This window comes from Nematolebias whitei, chromosome 17 (genome assembly GCF_014905685.2).
Source record: "Nematolebias whitei isolate Nwh7 chromosome 17, NemWhi1, whole genome shotgun sequence".
Classification (NCBI taxonomy): domain Eukaryota; kingdom Metazoa; phylum Chordata; class Actinopteri; order Cyprinodontiformes; family Rivulidae; genus Nematolebias; species Nematolebias whitei.
In genome coordinates this window covers 21,119,792-21,144,714 of record NC_056514.1, presented here as the reverse complement: position 1 = coordinate 21,144,714, position 24,923 = coordinate 21,119,792, and the positions used below count along the sequence as shown (strand labels likewise).

The 24,923-nt window shown below is 39.2% G+C and overlaps 4 protein-coding genes across 4 annotated transcripts in view; 2 read left to right on the top strand and 2 right to left on the bottom strand.

Moving 5' to 3' along the window:
* Nucleotides 1–3,998: 3,998 nt before the first annotated feature.
* On the bottom strand, nucleotides 3,999–11,768 carry LOC119423390 (cytochrome b-c1 complex subunit 2, mitochondrial). The gene is made up of 14 exons (XM_037690774.1): nucleotides 11,673–11,768; nucleotides 10,145–10,213; nucleotides 9,574–9,723; nucleotides 9,210–9,274; nucleotides 9,071–9,127; nucleotides 8,708–8,832; nucleotides 7,762–7,859; nucleotides 7,622–7,679; nucleotides 7,406–7,501; nucleotides 7,086–7,285; nucleotides 6,889–6,969; nucleotides 6,699–6,775; nucleotides 4,367–4,520; nucleotides 3,999–4,244 (listed from the first exon to the last, which is right to left on the bottom strand). The coding sequence occupies exons 1-14, from the start codon at nucleotides 11,703–11,705 to the stop codon at nucleotides 4,161–4,163; spliced, it is 1,347 nt and encodes a 448-aa protein (XP_037546702.1). The 5' UTR covers nucleotides 11,706–11,768; the 3' UTR covers nucleotides 3,999–4,160.
* Nucleotides 11,769–12,212: 444 nt separating this feature from the next.
* snu13b (SNU13 homolog, small nuclear ribonucleoprotein b (U4/U6.U5)) lies at nucleotides 12,213–13,641 on the top strand. The gene is made up of 3 exons (XM_037690773.1): nucleotides 12,213–12,428; nucleotides 12,593–12,713; nucleotides 13,184–13,641. The coding sequence occupies exons 1-3, from the start codon at nucleotides 12,426–12,428 to the stop codon at nucleotides 13,444–13,446; spliced, it is 387 nt and encodes a 128-aa protein (XP_037546701.1). The 5' UTR covers nucleotides 12,213–12,425; the 3' UTR covers nucleotides 13,447–13,641.
* A 4,331-nt stretch (nucleotides 13,642–17,972) lies between these two features.
* Nucleotides 17,973–22,190, top strand: crym (crystallin, mu). Its single transcript, XM_037690772.1, has 8 exons — nucleotides 17,973–18,139; nucleotides 18,871–19,021; nucleotides 19,102–19,164; nucleotides 20,145–20,246; nucleotides 21,260–21,443; nucleotides 21,587–21,708; nucleotides 21,787–21,871; nucleotides 21,954–22,190. The coding sequence occupies exons 1-8, from the start codon at nucleotides 17,973–17,975 to the stop codon at nucleotides 22,019–22,021; spliced, it is 942 nt and encodes a 313-aa protein (XP_037546700.1). The 3' UTR covers nucleotides 22,022–22,190.
* Nucleotides 22,191–24,176: 1,986 nt separating this feature from the next.
* Nucleotides 24,177–24,923, bottom strand: part of LOC119423917 (ras-related C3 botulinum toxin substrate 1-like) — a 28,518-nt gene continuing 27,771 nt past the window's right edge. The window contains exon 6 of the mRNA XM_037691345.1: nucleotides 24,177–24,225. Within this exon, the coding sequence (XP_037547273.1) occupies nucleotides 24,177–24,225 (49 nt within the window). The remainder of the gene's footprint in view (nucleotides 24,226–24,923) is intronic.

Genomic DNA, 24,923 nt, shown 5'->3' with positions numbered 1-24,923 from the left:
TCTCAACCCCAGCCAGTCGAGACAGATGGCCGTCCATCCTGAGCCTGCAGAGCACGTACACCGTCGTGTTGTTGGGCAGCTTGTCCTCTGATCTCACTGATGCAGGACAGGCCCATGAGAGACATTAACATCTGGATGTTTTTTCTACACATCTCATAAAGTGTAGAAAACATCTAATGAACTCATCTGATGGGAGGCTTGGAGAAAATGTGTTTCATTCTCATGTTGATCTCACATCTCCTGTGTGGACTGACAGAAGAAATGATCCAAACATCATTTTCTCTCAGTTTTCATCCTTGTCACAGCTAAAACCCTAAACAGCTATAACATTTACAACTAAATATTTTGAGACTAAAAAAGCCTGAGCTGATTTGAAGACGTCTACAACCCTGACACCTCCTCTTCAGCTCATCTGAGACAGGGGCTTGATTTGAGACGTCTATCGGACTTTGGAAAGCGTAGTTTGCTGCTATGTTGGCACAGTTACTCATGACGGAGGTCAAAAAGTGCCAAAAGTACCAGCTGAGGCAGTGTCTGATGGGGTGATATAGGCAGCTGCCCATGGCGGCATCTTGTTAAGGGTGGTACAAACGTTTGGCCCCGCTCTCCCCTAAAAAATAAAAATAAAATAAAAAACGCATTATTTCATATGCAACAATTTTCAGTCAGGTCATCTGGACAGTTTCTTTTTTTTTGTACTGAAAAGTTTCACCTTCCATCCAGAAGTCTTCATTAGTCAAGGAAACACACAACAAAACTGATTCTTCCCCCAACAGCTTACTCCAAAGTGGAACAAACCAGTTCTGCTTGTGATAAGATGGTCTCTTTGGTACGCCCCCTCCTCCATTGCCAGCCCTCTTCCTTGTTGACAGTCTTGTCAAACTGGTTGAAAACATAGTCCAGATGATCTGACTGAAAAATGTTGGATTGTATACCTGGATTATTGAGCATGGACTTTGTTGTTTTCAACCAGTTTGACACGACTGTCAACAAGGAAGAGGGCCGGCAATGGAGGAGGGGCGTACCAAAGAGACCATCGTATCACAAGCAGCACTGGTTTGTTCCACTTTGGAGTAAGCTGTTGGGGGAAGAATCAGTTTTGTTGCGTGTTTCCTTGACTGACGAAGCCTTCTGGATCAAAGGCGAAACGTTTCAGCACAAAAGAAAGAAACTGTCCAGATGACCTGACTGAAAAACGTTGGGTTGATGACTAGTGTTTACACTTAGCTGTTTAGGATGACACATTTGGTTTTCAGCAGAAAATATTACTGTTTAGAAGATTGAAATTCTTCAAAAACTAAACTACTTCATGGGAAAGTAATATTAGGCTATTCTAATGATCTTGTGATGTAGTTTGGACCATAACTTAAATTAATTGACATGAGTGTAACAGTCTGGTGGTGGTGGAACCCAAAATGCAGGTAGGACCAGGACAACTCAGGTTTAAAGTAAAAGTCCTTTAATGAAAAAGAAAAGGGCTGACGTGGCTGCAACAACTTCATGAATGAATGAATGAATGAATGAATGAATGAATGAAGCGAGGGCACGAAGGGAGACAAAAACCAGGACGTTGTGCAGAACATGAAACATGAGCAAGGAGCCTTCGTGAGAAAATGTCCAGATGCCAAAGAAGAGGAGATGCAGACTTAAATACACAAACACTGACGAGACAAATGACAAACAGCTGGGAGGGACAACAGGTGAAGACAGGGATTTAATGAGGATGCAATAGCTACAATTGACCACACGAGGGAGACAAACACTAGGGACAGAAAAAGGAAATAAGAGCAGAAACACAAAGAACACAGACAAGATGACAGATGATGACTAAAACACACACACCTGAAGATTTCTGCTGGGAGGAGGTAGAGGCAAAAAGTTCTTCATCGTCAGGATCACAACATGTGTGGAGACACATTTGTGGTTGAGGAGGTGGATTGTTCCTCTTCCAGAGGCTCCAGAACCGTTGCTGAAGAGGCCTGAGAGGCTGAGGAGTGGATGACCCCTCATCTGTTTCTCCTGAACAAATACTCACATATCATAGGAAAGGAAATTATTGGAACTTTCAAATGATAAAATCTAAAGTATTTAGAGCTCGAGCCACCAAAATTTAATTGGACGAGGGCAGCTGAGAAATGAGAAGGAAATTAGATATTCTTGTTGTTATAACAGTTTTTAAAGTGTATAAACCACTCTGATGCCTCCAGGATATTTATGTCCTCTCCTCCGACTTCACTGAGAGCATGATAACCTGCGAGGAGCGAACACAGCTTGATGTCGCTATAAATGCACAGAATCATCCCAAGTCTGATCTGTTGAGTCACGAGTTCAGATCCTAGCTCATCTGTTTGTTTCCACCATGAGTTTAAAAATAATAATACAATAAAAAATAGCAGACCTAACCAAACACATTCATTAGTTTGAAGAATGATTGCATCAAAATGATTCATTCTTCAAAACTTCTCTTCAAAATCCAGAACGAAGTCACAACAAAGAGCTTTAAATCTCAGAGTCCAAATCATTATTGTCCCAAAATACATCACTAGAATAATTTACTTCAGTCCAAAAAACTCTTCCTAATCTAAGGTGATTACTCTTTTATTTTAACGAGACAGAAACAAAAACACAGTGAATGTTGGAAACCTGAGAAAAGATTTGATGCTACTTATTTAGTTGCTCAACAACAACACGACTAACCGATAGGAACTGGATAAGTGGGAGACGTTTTAAAATAAGTTATATTCAGTTATGGCTGCGGTACTTCGGTGGTCTGTGGCACCTCCTAGACCTTAAACCTTAAGGCACGTGTCAAACGGCTCGAGGTCTTGTCTGGACCTAAAAACGAGATTTTAAAATGAAAACATTTGATCACTTCTCTTTTTACTTAAAAAAACTGAACACACATTATTTAGCATGAACTTCTTGTGACAGTCAGCCGGCTTTGAAGCCGAGAAATAAATATATATATATATTTATACTTTTTTCTGGTAATCTTTGATTTTGATGCAGTAAAAGTGACAGAGAATGTGAAATGAGGCAGCTGAAACTCTGAGAGGTGTCAGACTGGAGTTAATGTACTGAAAGTGACCCTTGGTTTGAAATCAGATTTTAATTCTATCCCCCTTTTGAGTTTGACGCCAGAAGCAATAAAACACACGCACAAATAAATAAAGCTAGACAATTATGTCAAAGTGTCAGCACAGAAAAGTGAATGGCATGAAAATAAAATATACAGAGAGACATTGCAACAAAAAAAACCTTGCACACATGAAGAAGCTCCAGTGGAGTTTAAAGCAGTGAGTACAGACTGTAAATGATTGGATGAAAGTGATATTCAGTGACTAAACACAAATCTTGAATCTGATTTATTAATTTTTTGGGTGAAAAATACTGATGTCAGACAATTTATGAGCATAAATGCAAGCTACCAGCCCCAAAAGCACGGTGGTGGCAGTATCATGCAGTGGCTTTCTCATTACAAAGTATAGCTGAACAAGGTCCAGAGTCACTGAAGCTTTTCTCTCATCTGTGATTCATGTAATGTTGTTTATTCCCCTCTGGTGTCACCTGACCTTGTCCTACCTGCTGGTTCTCCAGTACTGATCCAGTCTGGGTTGGCGATAGCAAGATGCCTGCAGAGAGGAAGATGATGCTGACTTTATCCATGATGGTGGACAGTTTTAGGCTCAGAGAAAGTTGTCTCCATCTCAGAGATCTTAGATACATTTAGAAGTCCCTTTCCAGGGCATCCTGTCCCATCGTGCTCCAACATGAGAGGTTGTTCCTGGTTCTGAGTGCTCCCAACAGCCCGAGTTGATTTTACAGCCTCATTTACATTAAAAGGGTCGACTTTACTCTTAAGTCCAGCTTCTCTTTCAGGATAGAGCTACAAAAAACCTATTTACTGCTTCACCTTTTCCTCCACCTCTCATTTCATAAATCCGCCTGGTCTGGCTACAGATTTCCCACCAAATGACAGAAAAGACGTGAAACTCCTATTAGGTAGATAGACTTTATTCCTTACTTTACACCAGCTACATAGTCAACGTGTAGTTCGATGAGTGATAGAGAGCAGCAGGAGGTCATCACCCGACTACATACTGGTAAAACACCAACAAATAACCAAATTCTGCTTTTTCAAAGATATAGAACAAAGGTATTCAGATCTCATCCAGGAAGGGTGTTTTGAAGAGGTTGCCTTGAGACACCATCGCCTTCTGTCCAGTTACAAACTTCTTGGCAGCCTGAAAGAAGCCAGAAGAAAAGAGCCGTGAGTTAATGCACGCCAGATGAAGCATGCTCAGTCCGAACTTGTCCCATGGTTATGTCAATCCAACGTGACCACATCTGATACAAATCGTCTTACGTTGGCGACATCGGTCAAGGAGACGTTGTCGATGTTCTTGGAGATTTCTTCGGCAGAGTGGTAGGATCCGTCAGACAGAGCCTGGGTGCCTATGGCCTCCAGCAAACCCTCGGAGGTTTCCAGAGACATCAGGTAATTACACTTTAACTGGGTCCTGAAGAGTGAAGACAGAGACGAGCTCACAGGACAGCAGGTTTTTTTAGCGTGTGATGTGTTGACATAAACACCATCATCAACAAGCACTACGTGGCAGCTCTGTGCACAAATCACAACAAGTAAATAAGATTTAATGGCAGTTCCTGTTTACGTTATCAATGAGGCAGATGATCGTACATAAATCACCAATATTAATAAAAGCAGACTGATCTGAATAGTGTCTGTAGGGATCAGACTGTCACGATAATAAATTTTGCTGGACAATTAATTGTCTCAGAAATTATTGCGATAAACGATAATATTGTTTGAAATTTGACAATAATTAGTAATAATTGTCAAATTTAAGAAGAAATGTTTAATTTGTTTTGTGTGTAGTACCTTTTTTGACCACTGGATGGCAGTATAAGACTGTTTGAACTGAAGGATGGATAGTGAGGGAGCGAGCAGCGTGTCTCCCTAAGAAAAATGGGAGGGAGGCCCCTTGACGTGACATGGGCTGTCTCTTTACTTTATTTTGGTTCTCAAAATGGCGGAAGCTCGATGTGATTTGAGCTCTTTAGCATAGCATTTTTCAAACAAAGCTTTTAATAAAAATAAAAAAAATAGTAAACAAGATCTCAGATTCTTTTTGCAGAGAAAAACAACTTTTTACACAAAGGCACGGGTATCAATTGTGAATTTTAGAGCTTTGACAAGACGGAGGTTTTTTTTCCCCCAAGGTCGGCCTGTTAGCTTAGCTCGTAGCTTAGCTTTTCAGCTTAGCTGCTTTTAACGATCCAAAAACGCAATTTTGGACGGTTAAAACAGATATTAAAGAAAAAGAGAAAGGGAGGGGTCAGTGAGGAGCACCGGAGTTGAGCCTTTTCTCATCCAGTGTCTTCAGTAGAAAGAGAGACACGAAGAAGCGATAAAGTCGATAAATGAAAACGAGATTGAGTTTTCATTTATCATGCGATTCATTGATTTATTGTTTATTGCGACAGGCCTAATCAGATGGTTTTCTGCTGGATACGTGAAGCAGCTAAAACTAAAACTGTTTAGCTGTCCTCTTACTCACCATGTTACATCATGAAGCGGCCATTTTGTAGATCTGTTCAAAATGTTAACTGTAATTTTTTTCCATATAGTGCCTTAGAAACTGGTCATGTCGTTCAATAAAGGTAGTGTACAGAAGTTGTCTACTACATAAGTGGAAATAGACCATAATGCATTGCAGCCTGAGCCAACACAACAGGCTAACTGAGGCTGCTGCCAACATCTGCAGTTCATGGGGATTTTTTTTATTTTTATTTTTTAGTGTTGCTGGAAATGTCTATCTAAACGTCTTTGACTCACCTCTTCCTGTCTGAGCACCGGGGCTGAGCAATGATGAGAAAATGTGAACTAATCCTTTAAATAAAGTATAAATATGAAACATTTTCAAGATATGCTGTAGTTTACGTAGAGTCCAATTTGAACCAGTATAAAGTTCTCCGGCTTGTTTTCGATCTTTACACACAACTTTCAAATCTGTTCTGTATTCGAAATATCCTGTAGGTGATCATTTATAATTTTAGTCAAATGAAAGTTATTCTATATTAAGAGTTGCAGTTTGTTGTTACGAAAAAGAGACAATACCACAAAAAGGTCAAACAAACATAAATCTGTGTTATGGAGACAGTTTATGTGAATTATATTTTCAGCTAAAATCTGTGGAAACATGTTGCTCATCATCTTACAGTGACGTGTATTCCAACATATCTTGCTTTTGTTTCATTTATGCGGCATCTGGTTAAATCATGCATAAATGTAAAGTTCTGATTTGTATTTTTCGCATCATGTTAAAAACAAAAAAGTACCTTTTATAACTGGATTCTTTTCTCTGAGCAGCTGCTGGTTTAACCACATATTAAATGTTCAGATATATACATGACATTGACTGTCGCCAAGGAGATAATTAAATATTTACTGTGCTGTGGAAGATTTTACAGCTTTTCATCTTTCCAACGTTTAAACTTGTGTATTTCGATCTTATTCCATCAGTAGCACGGCTTCAACTGTGTAAACATTTGCTGTTCTGTGTGTTCCCTGTTGCACCAAACAGAAACTCTATCCTTGTTGCTGATGGTTTCAGTAGTGGTTGAGCTCTTGATGTACCGTTTAACTCCTCTGTGTAGTTTCTATCAGTGTTTCTTACTTTGCCTGAGTGAGGTCCGCAGCTGTGACTCCTCCATCAGCAACAGCCTTCACCTGAGCGAGGGCTGCTTTAATCACCTAAAGACAACAGAAATGGATGGACATCCACAGAGATGCGTTATTTTATTTTTTCTTAAGAAAGACCGATTACTTTGATGAACATGTGAACAGCCGTCATGGCCGATACTCACATCTCCAGCTGCTGCAGCTTGAGAAATTGTGTAAACTCCAAACAGACCAGAGTCAGAGTAACTTGCATTGAAGACACTGACCTGTTGTAAAAAACATCAGTGTTGATAGTTGCTCATAAAGAACTTTCATAGTTGATGTGTGGATATTTTCCTCTATATTTATATAGAGGTTTAGAAGGTAGCTGGCCCACACTCACATCAAATGGGTCTGTAGTTGCCTTGGCAACACCCTGGATCAATTTGTTGGAGACACCAGATCCCCTCTTGATATGTGGCCCAGCTCCCAGTAAATGCTGCAGCAAACTGAAAGCCAGACCCTCGCTGGTGTCTGCTGCCGCCGACTCGCTCACCACGGCCGAATGAACCAGGCTGCTGGTGCTTCGCAGACGGATCTCCTCTGCAGAGGACACGAGACCAGTGGAGCAGCAGGGTTGAAACTTCAAGTGTGTTTTGATAACCCTGCTAGCAGCTAAAGTTAGCGAGTATTCATTCAGGTTTTACTGGCAGGTCAGCTTACTTCCGTAATACTGAGCCTTGGCTCCTGCGGTTCCCGCTCCACCACGGATGTTGAGGAACTGCTCCCCCACCTGCTTCAGCACCGTGTGGTCAACACCTGGAGAAAAGATGAACATCATGATGAATCTGAGGACAACGACAGGCAAGCTGCTATGGCGTCCATGACTAATAACGTAATTATGGATACTTATGGTGCTAGAAGGATCACTGTTCTTACCAAGTCCAACAAGAGCCATTCTTGCACTTGTGAAATTGTTCTGGACAAACTGATGAAGCTGAAAATAAATAAATAAAACTTTAATATGAGTAATCAGGGCTAATGATCTTAAAAAATAAAAACAGAGTAACAATACTCACATGCTCAGACTTTATGTTGCCAACCATGTATTCTGGACAGTACAGGGAGTTACACAGGGCGTTCTTATAGGCTGCTTCATGCAGACTCTCAACCACAACTGGAGAAAGAGGTTTAACCAAACAGTTACTGCCAGCCTGTCTGAATATCACATTTTGAGCCACTATATCATCGTTTATAGTTCACATAAAAACACTCTGCTCTTTTAACTACTTTTCCCACAATCCTGGCTGATCTAATTAAAACAAATATATAAATTTCATGTGACATGAGCTTTTCAGCTCATTCAACTGAAATGCAGGTCCACACTCAGTGTAAACAAAACACTTTGCTAAATCTGACAAAACTCCTTGTGGAAGCTTGAGCCACATAAATCACCTACAATAAGATGGCTGTGGTGTGTGGAGAAAAATATGACTAAACCAGAGAAGCAAAGAAACTTGGAAAATACGTTTAGGTAAATGTATAAGAGTGAACCTGCTGATACACAAGGAGAGAACGAGTGAGGCAACTGTCAAGAATAAATATCAGGGATCAAGCAGCTTAAAGACTCGGCATTCAAAAACAAACATCGTCTAGATGTTTTATCGATAAGCCGGTGTGACATATTTTCACGTCGGCCGTTTCTGTAGGTAAACAAACATACATGGTAGCATCCTGTCACAAATTTGGCTTACAAATGTTTCCATTTAAGCACATATCATCTCTATGAGAAAAGAATGGTGCGAACTTTGTTCAAAACTTTATGACTTTTCTGTCCGGTCTTCATGACTTTGCATCAAGGATCTAAATCCTCACATGCAGTTGGAAGAATAATTTTGTCTCATCACCCTAAACATGGGGCATCGTTAACCATGCGAAGCTTTGCGACTCAGAAGCTGGAACACAAATATAGTTTTGCGATCACTTGGACTCAAAGGCCGTTCCAAGACGATAAAAAGGGCTCACCTGTCTGGGGGGTTTGTGCAGCCTGCGCGTTGTCCACCTTCATTCTCTGTGTGAGGTCAGAAACCTCCCACGGACGAAACTCTGGGGCTGTCGTCACGTTGATCAAAAACTCCATCACTGTATCGCTGCAGACACAAAAAATATAGAGGAACAAGAAACTATGACGTAAGGACGTCGTGAAAAAGAACTTTAAATGATCTCACACCTGAGCCATAATAACCTCCACCGTCATCTGTGCATTTGACTTGAACTTCTGCTCAACAGTTATATTTTCTTATCTACTGGTAAATACTGATATTTTAAACTTGGCATGACTCCACTTTCCATTCCAAGCCCCTGTGAAGATGCAATAAACACACTCACATGTCGTCTCTCAAACAGTCGACCGTGTACATCATATTCTCCCTGGATGAAGTCACGCTGCACAGAAACACAAAGACACAGTGAGAGAACTGAACATTTGTCATTTTTTCCCCTTTTGAATGTCAAAACAAGTTCTGACCTCATGCTTCCTCCCACTGCCTCAATAGAACGGCAGATTTTGAATGCCGATGCTCCTTTGGTGGTCTATAATTTTTTTGAAAAATGCAAGTTAATAAATAGCTGGAACAGGACAAAATGCACATCCTGAAAAATGTTTAATATGTAGGACGAATGGCTTAAATATGCCAATTTTCAGAACAAAATAAAACACTGTCAACTGAGCAAATAATGACTTCAATAGTTTTGAAAAGAATTCTTGTTATTTTAGTAGGATTTCAATGCTTGTGTATCTGTGTGTAATGCTGTAATTTTGTAACGCAGAAGGCTAATGAGGACAATAGTGATTATAACAAAGTACAACCAGCCGTATTGGACTTTCATACCAGACTGGAGGCCAGCCTGAGCAGGTGGGTGACACCCAGGTTGTTGTGGGTCTCATAACGAGAACCGGCCTTGACAAAGACTCCAATTTTAGAGGCTGGGGAATAGTTCTCCAGTGATGCAATCACAAGTCCGTTGAGCAGTTTGGTCACCTGGAAAGAACACGTGTAAAGACGCCCTTCACTGTCATCACTTTTATAAAGTACGAACAATTACCAGTAGCTAGTTCCTGTTAGCCAAAAAGTCTCAAATTAAACTTGAAAGGCTCAACTAAGATCATCTGGATATTTAGGGATAGACAATTTAAAAAATAATCAGCACAAGAAGAAGAGACTAACTACAAAAGCTTTTAGCAGAAGATGCATTTTTCCTTAAGCAATGTAAATATATTCATAATTAGATTTGTCCAGACCAGCACGTCAACTTCCCAACCTACTGGGACACCCTGGTAGTTGTGTGCAAACCCAGGAGAGAGCTTGAGGCCAGCCAGAGGCTGGGAAAGAGACTGGCCTTGTTTGGAAGCCACATAGAACCGTTTCTGTGAAGAAGAGAAATAAGTGAACAACTACTGACCTGAACATCCTGCGGCTGAAACCCAGTTACGTCCGCCTTACGTGCAGCCTGGGCTGCATAAAGCCTCATCTGGAAATCAGAGAACATGGGAAGACACAACATTACAACTAATGTGCATTCTGCAAAACTCTGGCAGGAAACAAAGGTAAGATAAGAACTGGTTAAAAAAAGAATAGGGGGAGAACTGAGCGTGTAAATGAACGCTTTTAAGGAGTTCTAATGTGGAAAAGTACACACAATCCTACTTGGATTATTTGACTACAGACACGTGAATCTCACAATGCAACTGGTATCTACAAAGAATCAAATTACAGGGATAATCATGCAGTTAGTAATAAATTTGACAACTTCACATGTTCGACTGTATCTGAAAGCACAGAGAAAATACAAAAAGCAAGCCAAACCCTTCGGACTAGACGTGCCACACTAAATTAACATCAAAAATAAGAAAAATATTCCATTATCTGTGTAGTTTTGAATACTACAAGAAGTAAATATTGTTATAAATTGTTCCAAACAGGAGGTGGACAAAGGCTAAAAAAATCATTCCTGCTGCTCGTCACAAAGCAGAAGTAAATTTTCAATTGTGCAACCACACACAGAAAAATAACAACATTCTATGTTGTGAGAAAAACCTCAACTATATATTGATTTATTGTTACTATGACATGTATTATATATAACACAATTATCATATTTTATTATAAAAACACAGCAAAATGTACCCAAATAGTGTTTGTTTAGAATCTGACAACAGTAAATGTAAAAAGACATTCCTAACGTAATAACCTGTACATGTGGATAACTGTAATAAATTAGTGTACCAGTGAAGGAACTGCACACTTTGAGACTTTACAACATAAAATAATCATATTTCACATGATCATCACAATTCACAGTTGTACATCCATAGATTAAAACTCAAATGTTGTCAGACTTGCGTCTTCTAACATTTAAGTAAAGATAGAATATTGAAATAAATTGTTTTTAGCATTTACACAAATCTCATGAATGTGTATATTCAAGGTAGTAAAGGATGATTAACAACTAAAATCACAGGAAATGTGTTATAACTACTTTGCTAGTTCAAAATCTAAAAACATAACCCAAACTTATAGACAATGAACATTAAAACGTAAAGAATAATTAACTTTATCAGGACTGCCTGTACAAAATATAATGATACTCTAAAGACAACTTAACTAAAAACTTGCGACCCACACAGGCTTTAGCTCCGGGTTGTGCTAACAGGCATGCTAACAGCTAGCTGTCAGTTTTTCTACGCGTCATTTTAATGAGTCTGAGTTTTTAAACACTGAGTTAAGTGCATTCAGCTTAAGATAGTTTAACAACACATATAAACGAGATGTTTAGTGTTTATATTTGTTTGCGGGTTGAAAGGGGTCATTTAGCTTCCGACTGCTACACAGCGTCTCCCAGCTCGAAGGCTGCTGCTTTAAACCACCCGAAAACAAAGTAATAAAAACCAATGGTTTCTGAGTGAACATATATTTCAGGACACACGAACCGATAGCTGACTGATTCCCCGGATCCCCTTCATCTCCTCTGTCTCCTTCAGCCAGGACAACGATCCAATATGGCTGGTTAAAAAGTGCCCTACCCAGAATGCACAGCGCGTTCATCGTTCGCGTCAAAAGCACGGATTTAGCGGCTCGCGCCCTCTCCCGGCAAAGAAATGAACTGCAGGGACAAAAATGAATAAAAAAAAAACTGTACTTTTTAATTTTAACTTTAGAATTATTATTTTTCTTGTTCCAGTGTGTCACACAAAATACAGTTCTGCAATATCCAGTAGAGCGCAAGCAATATAACAATGCTGTTATAATGAAAACACATGGTAATCATGTGTTTTTTGTTAGTTTATCCAGATGTTTCGTAAAAATGAGTACTGGTTCAACATCTTTGCACAGTACTGTAATTGTTGGGATACATTAAAAAAAATTAATAAAAGTCGGCATTACTCCTACATCTTTGTATTTAACGTTATATTTTCTTGCAGCTGTAACCAGCGGAGAAAAAGCATTTCCGGGGGGTTTAGTTCACGTCTCCAGTGCGCATGTGCGGAACGAACAACATCGCACGTGGGGTGAACGTTTGGACTGGCTGCACGTTGAAGAGTTTACGAAAGCTAATAGAGTTAATAAAAAAATAGAACCTTTCACGTTTTGTTGCGCTTTCCAAGTCAGGGGATAAACTAAATAGTCCTCCGTGAAGCATTTCGCCGAGAGGGCCGGAATACCAGAAACAATAAAAATCAGCAATGGTGAGTTTTATTGAATTAACAAGCTAACAGATCAGCTAAGTGCTAGCTAACATGGGAGACTACAGCAAGCTAAGCATGCGTTTAAATGAATGTACCTTTATTTGTTTTGCGTTTGGCTTTCTTGTGTCTTATTTAAAGTGATGTTTTTGTGTGACTATGACCAGGCTGAACCTCAAGTGAACCCGAAGGCATACCCCTTGGCCGACGCCACTCTGACCAAAACCATCCTGGACCTGGTGCAGCAAGCATCGAACTACAAACAGCTGAGGAAGGGAGCCAATGAAGGTGAGGAACATTTAATTCACTTTATCTGTATAGCGCCAAGTCGCAGCATTAGTCTCGGCGCTGTACAGAAACAGTCATACACATAAAAAGTAAGTTAACATTACAATAAAAGGAAAAAGTTGCTGCATATATTACATAAGTCATATCAAAATGTGCAACATTGGTGGGCACAGGTTCATAGTGTTCGGGGATTACGTGGTAGTTTTGTCTGATTTTATCCATAATATAAAGAAGCTTTAAGTAAAATGGCATCAATCAATAAAACAGCACAGACATTTTTCACCTTCTAATTAGCCTTCAATCAATGAAAGCCAGCACCAGATCTTTTTCTACTGCAGTTATTGGTAATACTTGTAATGCATCCGTAAAAGATTTCTTTACACAGTTGCCACAATCCTTTTGTTTTTTTCTTCATCATTTTTATAAAACCAGTTTTTACCTGAAGTATTGTCCATGTACTCTTTCCTCAGCCACCAAGACCCTAAACAGAGGCATCGCTGAGTTTATTGTCATGGCTGCTGATGCTGAACCACTGGAGATCATCCTCCACCTTCCACTGCTCTGTGAGGACAAGAACGTCCCGTATGTGTTCGTCCGCTCCAAGCAGGCGCTGGGCCGGGCCTGTGGGGTGTCGCGTCCCGTCATCGCTACCTCAGTCACCATAAAGGAGGGATCTCAGCTCAAACCACAGATTCAGTCTGTTCAAATGGCCATCGAGAGACTGCTGGTGTGAATTTTCTTAAGCACTGTTTTAAGAAAAGCTCAAAAGGATAGATGGATAAATTTGAACATTGTTTTGTTTTGGTTTAAAAAAAAATCGCAAAACAAATTAATATTTTTGTCTGTTTTTTTGAAGATATTGATTTCAGATTTGTCATGTTGAAGAGCCATCACCCGTTTCTTAATAAAGACATTTTTTTAGGACTTATATTTTTATTGTGTGCAGTTTTGCTCAAATTTGTATTTGTACTTTGCAAAAACCATATTTTCTCTGGGAGATGCATTATGTAGAGATATATTTCCCATCAGTATTTAAAGTCAACATGTCTAATTTAATTTAAACAAAATTTCAGGGTTAAGTCTGCATGCATGGTGGATATCCCAAAGCTGCTTTTAAGTTCTTTGTTGCCATTTTGATTTTCCTCAAATTATTTTATCTCCACAGACTAAAAACATGCACGTTAGGCTGATTTGTAACTTTAAATTGTAAGTGTGAGGCAGAGGACACACTGGACATGTCTCCAGTCCATCACAAACGAGCATTCACTCACACCTAGGGACAATTTTAGTTACCAATTAGCCTAACATGCATGTTTTGGGTCAGTGGGAGGGCACGGGAGGAAATCTCATGCACAGAGAGAACGTGCAAACCAAGAAAAGTCCTGGATTGGAATCTGAACTGGTGACGTAGCTGAGAGGCAACAGCTCTGCCCATTTGAGACAAATGTTTCAAAGTTTGGTTCGTTTGAAGCTTCAGTTATTTCCTGGCTACGCTGCAGTCAAATCAGGCAATCTGCTTTTATTGCACACACCCAAGAACTTTTAACAGTGTTGGGCTACTTTAGTGTAGAAAACAGTTTCAGTTATGTAACAACTTTATTTGATCTCACTTGGAATATTTGGTTTTAAAGGTTAATGAGGTTTACACATTCTACTTTCAAATGAGTGTACATTGTCTAAACCAATTTGGCTCAATATTGGTATGCTTGGACAGAGTCGGAGTCTATCGTTGGAAATAATTACATTCTGAGAAATCCAGAGTCCCTATAGAAACCAGTGCAAAGGTTGGGAACCATCAGACATTTATTGCGGAACATCAGTTTTACCAGTTTAGGACTTAGCCAGTTTCTTTTTTTGTTCACAACCTCTCCACTCTTGGAAAATACTTGCTCGCAAGGGAAAGATGATGCTGGCATGCACAACAGCACTTTAAACAGACACATTTTGATGGTTCAGCCAGTGGGTGTCCAGCGGTGCATCTGTCCTGCAGCGTTGCACGTCCACTGCATGTGACATTCCTTGCCCTTCTTGCTACAGACACATCTCTGTCCAAAGTTTCCCAGAGGTTGATATTTGAAAATAAAAACATGGCAGCTTCATTAATGACACATTGAAATTTGTGTCAGTTTAAAAATGGTTGAGAAAGTGCTGGGCCAAGTCTTGTTGCATTATATTATACAAACCATTACCTGTGAAAGAAAGATGTATTAGCTGGTGCTGGTTGTGCAGATGTGGAGGGCTCTTCTTCCATGGGTGTATCAGCTGGTGCGTCTTATTGTGAGCTCAGTGCTGTCATTTCACAGCAGCTTGTGCTTGATGGTCAATAGTTTTAAATCTAGGATCAAAGAGTAGAAATGATCAATGTTTGGTTCTCAGATGTTTCACTTATTTTGCACAGCTGTTATTAAGTTCTGCCCGAATTGCTTAGCTGTGCTGTGGGTTATTTTTCCACTTTTAAACAAGTACATCATAAGCATTTTGGTCATTGGGATAACCTTTGACCCCAACACTATTCTCTGAAAGTTCCACTGTCGACTGATAAAAGGGGCGAAGCATCTGCAGACATGCAGCTGTTTCATAGTCCTCGGAGGACAGAGGTTTCACATCTGTTTTGAGTGCTGCCATAGCAGCCCCCACTGACTCTTTCTTGGAACAGGCAGCACGAGGAAGGGGTTCCAGCGTGTGTCAACCTCTGAACGAGCTTCTTCACTGGTTGACTGAACTGCTCCTGCACTTGTTCCCAGCCAGCATGCATAGGTGGGCCCCATATGGGCAAAAAAATATGGGCCCCAAAAGGTTTTGTCTGCAGTTTCCATGGTGGCCCCACATGGGTTAGATGGATTTTAACGGGTCCTGACTGAGTTTCGGTGGGACCCAGAAGGTAACGCCTTAGTCCTGTAGGAGCAATTAATGGGGTCTTCCTCAACTAAGCAGCAATATGAAGTGAAATAAATAACATGAAAAATGTCTTTTGGTCAAGGTTCTTTAAAGGCTAATGTGAATTATTGGCAGTAAATACTTTTAACCTCTGAGTAAACTTTTTTTATGTGAATAGAACTTCTTTAACAGAAAACTCAAACATAAAACATGCCTACGACAAACTACAAGAAATGCTCTTTTAAACCAAGAAAATTTAATGATTTGCACAGTGTTAGTCAACATTTACAAAATATGATTCCCATTTTCATCAAGACAGCATTTCTGAAAATAACTGAATTTAGTATTTACAACAAAACATATACATATATATATATATACACCGGTATGTTAGTTAGTTTTATATATACAGTAATCCCTTGTTTATTGCGAGTGTTGGGTCCACACCCACCAGCAATAAGTGAAAAACCACGAAGTAGAGATACAGTAGTTCAAGTTCAGTTCAAGTTCAATAAACTTTGTCATGACATGTACCAGGCTGCAAACACACTCATCACCTGTTGCTCTCAATCTCCCTCCTTAAATAAACTATTTACATTTCAATACTGTAACATTTTAAATGAACAATTCATGCAGCATGGATTGTTCATTTAAAATGTTACAGTATTTAAATTGTAGAGGAGAGAAGTGCAGCTGGACATCAAATGATGTCACGCAGCTTCAGCTCTGCAGCACGGAGCAGAAATGTACTTTTTGATCAATTACATTGAAACAACTGAATAAAGAAGTTCTAAAATAATTAAAAACAAATTTTAACACTTATATTTTGTGATGAGGACGATTAATACGATGTGACATACTTTGAATTTGAAGTTGGAAAACAAAAGTCGATCGGTGCATATGGACAGCAAAGGGTTAACCCTTCATAAAGCTGTAGCAGGAGAAATATATGCTTGCAGAGAAGGAGATCAGCTGATCAGCTGCAGGAGGGAACTTCCCCTTCACTTGTGGGCTGCACACATGGTGCAAAATCATTTAAAATAATTTATTTCAAATAAAAAACACATGGCTCATCCATCGATCAGCAAATTGTGTCACGTCCAATCTTACTTTGAAAAACCGTGATATAACGAATCCGTGAAAAACGAACCGCGAAGTAGCAAGGGACTAGTTTATATATATATATATATATATATATATATATATATATATATATATATGTCCATCTTGAAAGAGCTGCCCAGTGCCCGCCTTGATTTAAATGGTCAGTCCCCCCCATTTGCTCCGGCTTTCCTATTTCCACCTCCATCACGAGCTCCAGTAAACCACTTGGAGAGGGCCATTTCTGCATCTTTCTGTGATACCCTGGATGCATCCATTTCTTTTAAATACTCCTAAATGACAAGCATAGGTAGAAATTTTATTAGTGCTTTATTTTTTAACAATCTGACATTCATGAGATTTGCATCTATCCCGTCATAGGGCAAAAATGTCTGCAGAGATCTGCTATAGTCAAAAGCACTCGCCATTATTATGTACAGATACTATATAGTTTATAGTTATAGTAAATAGAACATGTACATCTATATAAAATCAACAATTCAGTTCAGTTAAAAATACTTAATTAATCCACAAAGGAAATTATATGTTGTTGTAACTCATCATCCTGGTTTCATTAGAGTTGTTCTAGATGCTGTTATACATAGCAACAGTTCTATCATGGGTTTGTAGTTATTTTGTTAAAGCAACAGTTTGACAGGCAGGGACTGTTTGAAATACAAATAATACTCCCTTCAAATTGTGCTATTTACCAAAAAACTTTTAATTCCATGACATAAAACAGTGAAACAATATTATGTGAATACATAAAAAAAAAAAACCTGTAAACTGTTCTCTTCAAGAGTACTGAAAATAACAAACAAAACACATTAACAACTTAAAAAAAACAACTTAACCAATGTGTAAGAAAGAAAAGTTACTCTGAAAACTGATATTTACCATAAACAACCAAAGAGACGCAGGTCCTGGAACTTGCGTTTCCCATAATGGCCAAAAAGATTGAACTGGAGCGCCAGTTCATGGGACATCAGGAATGCCTTGTTATGTTGTCCAATCACGTGCCTCCAACACCAAAACGCGCCTTTACGCGCCATACACAATGCGCATGCGCACTTCTGATTGCGCGCGGCTACCTGTCAGAATCGAGACGAGACGGTGTCAAGGAATCAGCTGATTGGACCGCGGCGCGAGCCAGTCAAGCGATTCATTCCAACAAGGAAACAGTTTTGTTTTTTTGCGCATCACGTGACTTTTTCAGCACCAAAACAGGCGCTTTTGTTTTATTCTGCTACTCTTTTTTTTTTTGCAGTCTCAGATCCAGCCATGGCCGAACCTCCTGTCATCATATGGGAGCAGGACGTTGGACGTCTGCTGCTCTACAGAGACCTGGTCCCCCGTCTGGAGGACGCTTTGGGGAAGTTTTCCAGGCGGGACAGTTCGGAGGTGGTCCAACCCGTTCGCACAGCGGTGCCGCTGCAGAAACACAACGGGTAGGTTTCTGCTCCATGCTCACAGCGCCCCCTGGTGGATACTAGAGGACGTGCACGTCCAAATGCGTGGTTCAACTCTGAGTTAAAAAATGTTAATAAAAATCAGGTATTAGTGCTTCATTAAATCTCACTAATATTTTAATGTTTTTGAGATTTTAAACCTTTATTAGACTAATTATTGCCTCTAATTATAGCCTCTAACTAGAATAATCACTGTGAAAAACCATATCATGTTGCTGCTGATCTGTTTCATGTTGCTGCTGATCTGTTTCAATGTTGATGTGTTCATGCGTGCACATCTGCTCACAGACTCATGTTCATGTTTGTGGTGATGTTCAATGTTTTATGTTATGAGTGCTTAGTGTATATTTAGTTGATGTTTTTCTTAGTTCATATCTTAGATGTTATTACTGTTTTTCTTATACATTTTATTGTTGGATGTAACTGGGACCCTGTGTACATAATTTCGCTCCACCACATGTACCACATGAGGTGCGAATGACAATAAAGAAACTCTGACTCTGACTCTGACTTATTGTGCATATGTATGTATGCAGTGTACTGTGTGTGCATGTGCATATTTGTCTTGTGTCTTTTTCAAATTTGTGTATTCTGCTTATTTTCTGGTTATTCATGTCTTTTTTTCTGTACAATTGGAACATGCTACCGGATGCCTCGAATTATCCCCCTGGGATTAATAAAGTATCTATCTATTGGCACTCACCTTTCAGGTTCATGGGGTTGATGCCTACATACATGGAGAGAGACGGAGTCTTGTCCACCAAGATTGTGTGTTTCTACAATCGAGAGGAAGGTTCCAGTTTACCATCTGTTCAGGCCACGGTGGTGTTGCTGGACCCAAAGTGTGGGAACGTCAAGGCTGTGAGTGAAACACCTCAGAGGGAGGTTCTGCTGCAACACCTTGGCTCTCGGACCAGTCATGATTGGTTTCCAACCTGCAGGTCATGGACGGAGAGGTCATCACAGCCATGAGAACTGCTGCAGTCTCAGCCATCTCTGCTAAGGCACGCCTTCTGTTAGGAGCGCTTTCTTGTTTCTGTCATTTTCTGTGTGTGTTTGCAATCTATCTACATCCACACACTTTGTTTAACTTAGCTGTATACCAGAATGTTCCGCTCGTTCAGGAGACAGATGGGTGCTGTGGCTTGGTGTTTTTAGCTTGTGTATTTTTTTCCTAATCATTTAACTGTTTAGATTTTCTCAGTCCTTTCAAACGATCTAATTGAAACTGGCTTCAGAAAATCTGCTCCAGTTTGGCCTCTAAATGCTTCTTTCAGTTTTTAGCTAGCTATTTGATGCTGGAGTTGGGCAACTTTTAGCTTTTATCAAGCTTTTTGCTCCTTTGAGCCAGTCTTTTGCTACTTTTACCTTCTAGCTATTATGATGATGCATTTAGTTTTTCTGGTGATATTTTAGCTGTTCTTTGCCTCCTTTTAGCTTCTAGCCTTTACGTTTCTACTTTTACCTTCTATGTCCTGTTCATATTTTAAGCTGCTTTTATGCAACTTTTAGCTTCTATCAAGCTTTTTGCTTCATTTAGCTAGCCTTGTTCTTCTTTTACCTTCTAGCTATTATGGTGATACATTTATTTATTCTGATCATACTTTGGTTACTTTAGCTTCTAGCAAACCTTTTGCTACTTTTGGAATGTTTCTTTGCTATTTTTAGCTTTTAATTAGCCGTTTGCTACTTTAGCTTTTGGATAATCTTTTGCTCTTTTTAGCTGGTATTTTTTCAATGTTAAGTTTTTGCTACCATTTTGTTATTTTAGGTTTTAGATTGTTTTAGGCTAATTTTTCTTCTTTAAACAGCCTTTTATAGCCTTGCAGGCTAATTTTCAGCTTCTTTAGCTAATTTCAACAGTCTTTCAGTTCTCACACCACTATCTTGCAGATAAGGACATTTCTCTTAAAGATTCATTCAGTCTCTGTGGTTTTCTTTTTTTGTTGTTGTTGTTTTTTACACATCCTTGTTTTCCATCCAGCTGCTGATGAGTCCAGGAGCTGAGGTTCTGTCCATCCTGGGGACCGGCAAACAGGCTCTGAGTCATTATAACGTCTTCACTGAAATGTTTCCATTTAAAGAGGTACACGTCTAAAACTCACTTGTTATAGAAACAACAAACACCAGCGAGAGGGACAAATCCTGCTACATCACTAAACCGTTTTACCGTTTGGTTTTATAGTTTGCAATGCATTACTCTCATCAAAGCTACTCACTATTTTACAATCCAGGCTGCTGTTGTTACGCCATGTTGTTTTGCATTATTAGCATTTAGCGTATATCTTAGATCCTTATTTACTGTTTCCTTTCGTTCCACCTCATGTACTTCATGTGATGAGAATGACAGTAAACCTACTTGAACTTGAACAATTGCACATTGGCTCAGTTTAAACTTTGTTCTGAAATCTTGTCTCCAAAAGATTTTAGATTCAAGGTTTCCCTGTGACGACACCTGCAGTGCAATCCTGCTCATGTTGCCTCAACCTTTTTGTTTCCAGAAGGCCAAATCAAGTAATTTAAAGTCATCAAAGTGTTACATAGCGAACTGGAAAACATTTTTTAAGACAGATATAGATGACATCTCCAGGCATTTTCTTGTTGTAGCATAGTTAGCATGCTTAGTAAAGATATGTTTTCCCAGTACCCTGTACAGGAATATAAGTTATTAGACGTGCTTTCTGTAAACTGGCTCCTGTGCAACCTATTTGTTAGCTAAAAATATGCAAAAAAAAGAAAAACTTATCTTTGCTTTGGAGTTTTTAATGTACAGCCTAGTTCTGGAAACACAATAACTCACCAGCATAAAATGTTTTGGCCCATCTTAATTGAAAAGTTTTAAATGCTTTTGTCCAAGATGTTTAATTTACATTTCCTTAAGTTTCATGAATAAAAAGCAGTTTTTCATCAAATTATGTTAAAGGGGATTTCTTTTTATTTAGGGATATTGGGGACCGGATGGTTATTCAAGGACCATGTTTGGCCCTCGGGCCGTATATTGCCCATCCGTGCCTTAAAACGTTTACTTCAATCCCAACATCTCCACTTTCCCACCGGTTCCTTCATGATCTTTTGGTAGTCTTGGTTGCTTTGTCTTAGGTTCGAGTTTGGAGCCGAACTAAACGGGGCGTGGAAAGATTTGCCCGCTCAGTCGGAGGCCCTGTGAGGGGCTGCAGCTCGGTGGAGGAGGCGGTGAGGGGAGCAGATGTTATAGTGACTGCAACTGGGTCAACGGAGCCGGTGGTCTTTGGTCAGTGGGTCAAACCAGCAGCTCATGTGGCAGGTGAGAAATTAATTATGTTGAATTTTTGAATGTAGAGCTAAAAGACTAGTTCATGGACTCTACGTTCATGTGTTTGTTTTTTTTATGTTGCTTTAAATATGAAATAATAGTTTCGCTGCATTGTTCTTGTTTTTGCGGAGCAGCAGTGGGAGCATGCAGGCCGGACTGGCGGGAACTGGATGATGCGTTGATGAAGGATGCTGTGGTGTACGTGGACAGCAGGGAGGGGGCAATGACCGAGTCTGGTGATGTCATCCTTTCTGGGGTTCGTAGACTGATCTGCATGTTCCGTGACTTCTCACACAAACCCCTTAAGATTGAATTGCTTATCTCTGGTTTTCAGGCCGAGGTGTTTGCAGAGCTCGGGGAGGTTATCAACGGAACAAAAGCTGCTCACAGAGCGAAGACAACCGTGTTCAAATCCCTCGGTAGGACTTATCTGACGGAGGTGTCACTTCATTTTTATTTATTTTAAATGCTTAAATGCATTTTAACTTTGTCTATTCACAGGAATGGGAGTTGAAGATGCAGTGTCTGCTAAGCTGGTATTTGATCGATGGACAGCCCAAAAATGTTGATTCTTCTGTCTTCTTTTTTTATTTTTTGATCTTTTTGATTCAAACTCGCACAAGATGATCAAGACTGAAATGACATGGGAACTATCACAAAATCTTAAAAACTTGCCAGTAATGTCTTAACGGGTCACTTAGTTAATGTAAAGTGCTCGGTAGATGAGTTGACGGATCAGTTTTTCATAAAAACACAATCTTATTCATTCAACCTTTATTTATACAGGTTAATCCCATTGAGCCGCGGGGACTCATTTACAAAAGAGACCTGATTTTAACAAAGAGTGATGACAACAGACGATCATAACAATGTAACTTACGTTACAATAACAACGTTTATATGTAAACTTGTATGCGTTTCATAAATTCAGCATATATATTAAAATGGAACTTTTAAGTGATTTTATTTGCTTTGAAAGCATTACAATACTGTGCAAGAATAAACATGTTTAATCACTAAACTGATTTAGTTCAGTGTTTGACTTCTCAGAGACAATAATTGATCATTGCTCGTTTCAAATTAAAACATGCATTAAGGAAAACAGTTTATGATTATATTGCACATAAAATACATTCAAATGAGTTTCATCCTTCATGTGGTTTTATGATGGCTCCACAAAATGTAGGAAAACTGGTTTAAAACTAAATGTTGTCATGCCTTCATTAAAAGATGAGCACTGTGCAAGAATTTAGAGATAATCCAGGTATATCATTGCATAAATATTGCACACAAAGTAAAGAAAAACTGTGGTTGATCATTTGCTGTAACAATATTTCTTGGCAATAAATTTGAACTCAATGGAGAACCTGTGTGGTTCCCTTTAAATGGTACTATATTTGTTTGGAAAATGCATTTATGGATCGAGAAGCAGAGTTGAGTTTGTCGGCTGTGCCCAAGAAAAACTTGCAGAATCTTCTCTACTAATGCCAAACAGCTTATTCTGCAACTGACTCATGTTTGGTGTTGCTTCATGGATTGGACGACTGTAGAAACAAAACGTATTGGCAATTCAACAATAAATCAACAAACAAGGGTCAGTAGCATGTGGAAGAACCATAAACAGCCTGGCACCTCCTGCTGCTGATGCTTACCATTTGGGTCACAAACTGCTGTGGGATGGTATACCATTCTTCAACCAGCATTTGTCACAAGTCAGTCAAGTAGTTACATTAATCCCACTGGAACAAACGGCACATGGAAGCTGATCCCTACAGGTGCTCAGTGGGGTTGAGGTCAGGACTGAAGGCAGGTCATTTCAAGTCCTCCACCCCTGATTTTTTGAGGTAGTCTGATAAACCTATAGGGTAAGGTTTGTCATCTTGAAGGATAGAGTTCAATCCCAGACAGAGGTATGGGATTGCCACTGGTTGCCTACAGGTGCTGACAATCAGGAACCTGATTATCAGAACCTGGGATACCAGAAAAAGCCGTTAGGCACTGCAGAAAAGACTTGGCCAGATTTTCGTAGGTGCAACCCACATATACATTTTTATAACAAAAGTGGCCCAATTTAAGTGGAACTACACAGGCTTTTCAATGGTAAAGTATTTTTAGCCAAGGAGCACTATTACACAAAAAATAATCAACCAAACACAACTCATTGTTTGTGCCATGTTTACAACAATGAGTACAGTACAGTTGCGTTCACATGACAGAAAGCGAATGAAGACCATTGGTTATGTTTAGAAAACTTAGTAATAAAGTGCGAGGAAATATTTTGTAGTGAGAGCTATACATTTTGCTCACTGCACTTCAAGATTTATACTGTCTCAGCTCCCAACAATGTAAAAGAATAAACCCTTTTTCATGACGGCATCATATTTTGTATGTGTTAATACTACATCCTAAACCCTAGCTTCACATTTCTCAAGGACTTTGTAGAATCATATCTTTCAAGTCAATCTGAAGACACCAACCAGAAGTAAGTGAGCTTTGCTCTCAGATAAAAGTCAGCTCTACACATCACTTTTTAGCAAGAACACAGAATTAAAATGTACTTGTAGGAACCCCTGTTATAATCATTCCAGCTCTTCAGGGCTGAGTTCTGACTGTCCAGGTTTTTTGGTCCCTGTAGACCTTCATTACAAGATGGTGCACTTCTTGTGCACCTTTTTAGTGGGTTTGGGGTACAGGGCTTCCCTGATGGCTTCGTCAAACACTGTCTTAAGGCCGCGCTGCGTCAGAGCTGAGCACTCCAGATATTTTACTGCACCTGGTTACCAAAGTAAAAAGTATGAGTAAACTACCTAGAATTTGTTCATATGGCGTAATACTGTACAAAAAGTGATTACTGGTGATTGACGTAAAGCTACTTTAACCAATGAGAAGTCAGACAGAGGAGGTCTGAATGAGAGGGGAAACACCTTAAAGATCTAAAAAAAAATAAGTCCAGTTGCCTTCTAATTAAACAATTATGAGTATAGTATTACACAAAATGATCAGAAAATTCTGACATTTGTCAAAGCCAACATATAAATGTATTATCTCATGAATTGCTAAATTGTTTATGTATATACATGTACATATACATATGTATTGGTATATAAATGAATATGCTTAGATGTGCATGTACTGTATGTATACTGTACATACACATAAATTCATCATGAATGTAGTACTCCCTATCACTATGTGTATGTGCATTTTTGTATTTTTTCAGATTTGTGTATTTTGCTTCTTTTTCATTATTCATATGTATTTTTTCTGCATACAGGTACACAATATAAAATACTACTGGATGTCTCAAATTTCTCAATCTATCTATCTATCTATCTATCTATCTATCTATCTATCTATCTATCTATCTATCTATCTATCTATCTATCTATCTATCTATCTATCTATCTATCTATCTATCTATCTATCTATCTATCTATCTATCTGTCTATCTGTCTATCTGTCTATCTGTCT

Coding starts and splice junctions, on each gene's coding strand:
- LOC119423390 (XM_037690774.1), bottom strand. CDS start 11,705: ATGAAGGGGATCCGGGGAATCAGTCAGCTATCG. Junction 9,128..9,209: donor GCAGTGGGAGGAAGCATGAG/GTCAGAACTTGT, acceptor GTTTCTGTGCAG/CGTGACTTCATCCAGGGAGA. Junction 4,245..4,366: donor CCTTGACCGATGTCGCCAAC/GTAAGACGATTT, acceptor GGCTTCTTTCAG/GCTGCCAAGAAGTTTGTAAC.
- snu13b (XM_037690773.1), top strand. Junction 12,714..13,183: donor GAGGAAGGGAGCCAATGAAG/GTGAGGAACATT, acceptor CTCTTTCCTCAG/CCACCAAGACCCTAAACAGA.
- crym (XM_037690772.1), top strand. CDS start 17,973: ATGGCCGAACCTCCTGTCATCATATGGGAGCAGGACGTTGGACGTCTG. Junction 19,165..20,144: donor TCTCAGCCATCTCTGCTAAG/GCACGCCTTCTG, acceptor TTTTCCATCCAG/CTGCTGATGAGTCCAGGAGC. Junction 21,872..21,953: donor AACCGTGTTCAAATCCCTCG/GTAGGACTTATC, acceptor GTCTATTCACAG/GAATGGGAGTTGAAGATGCA.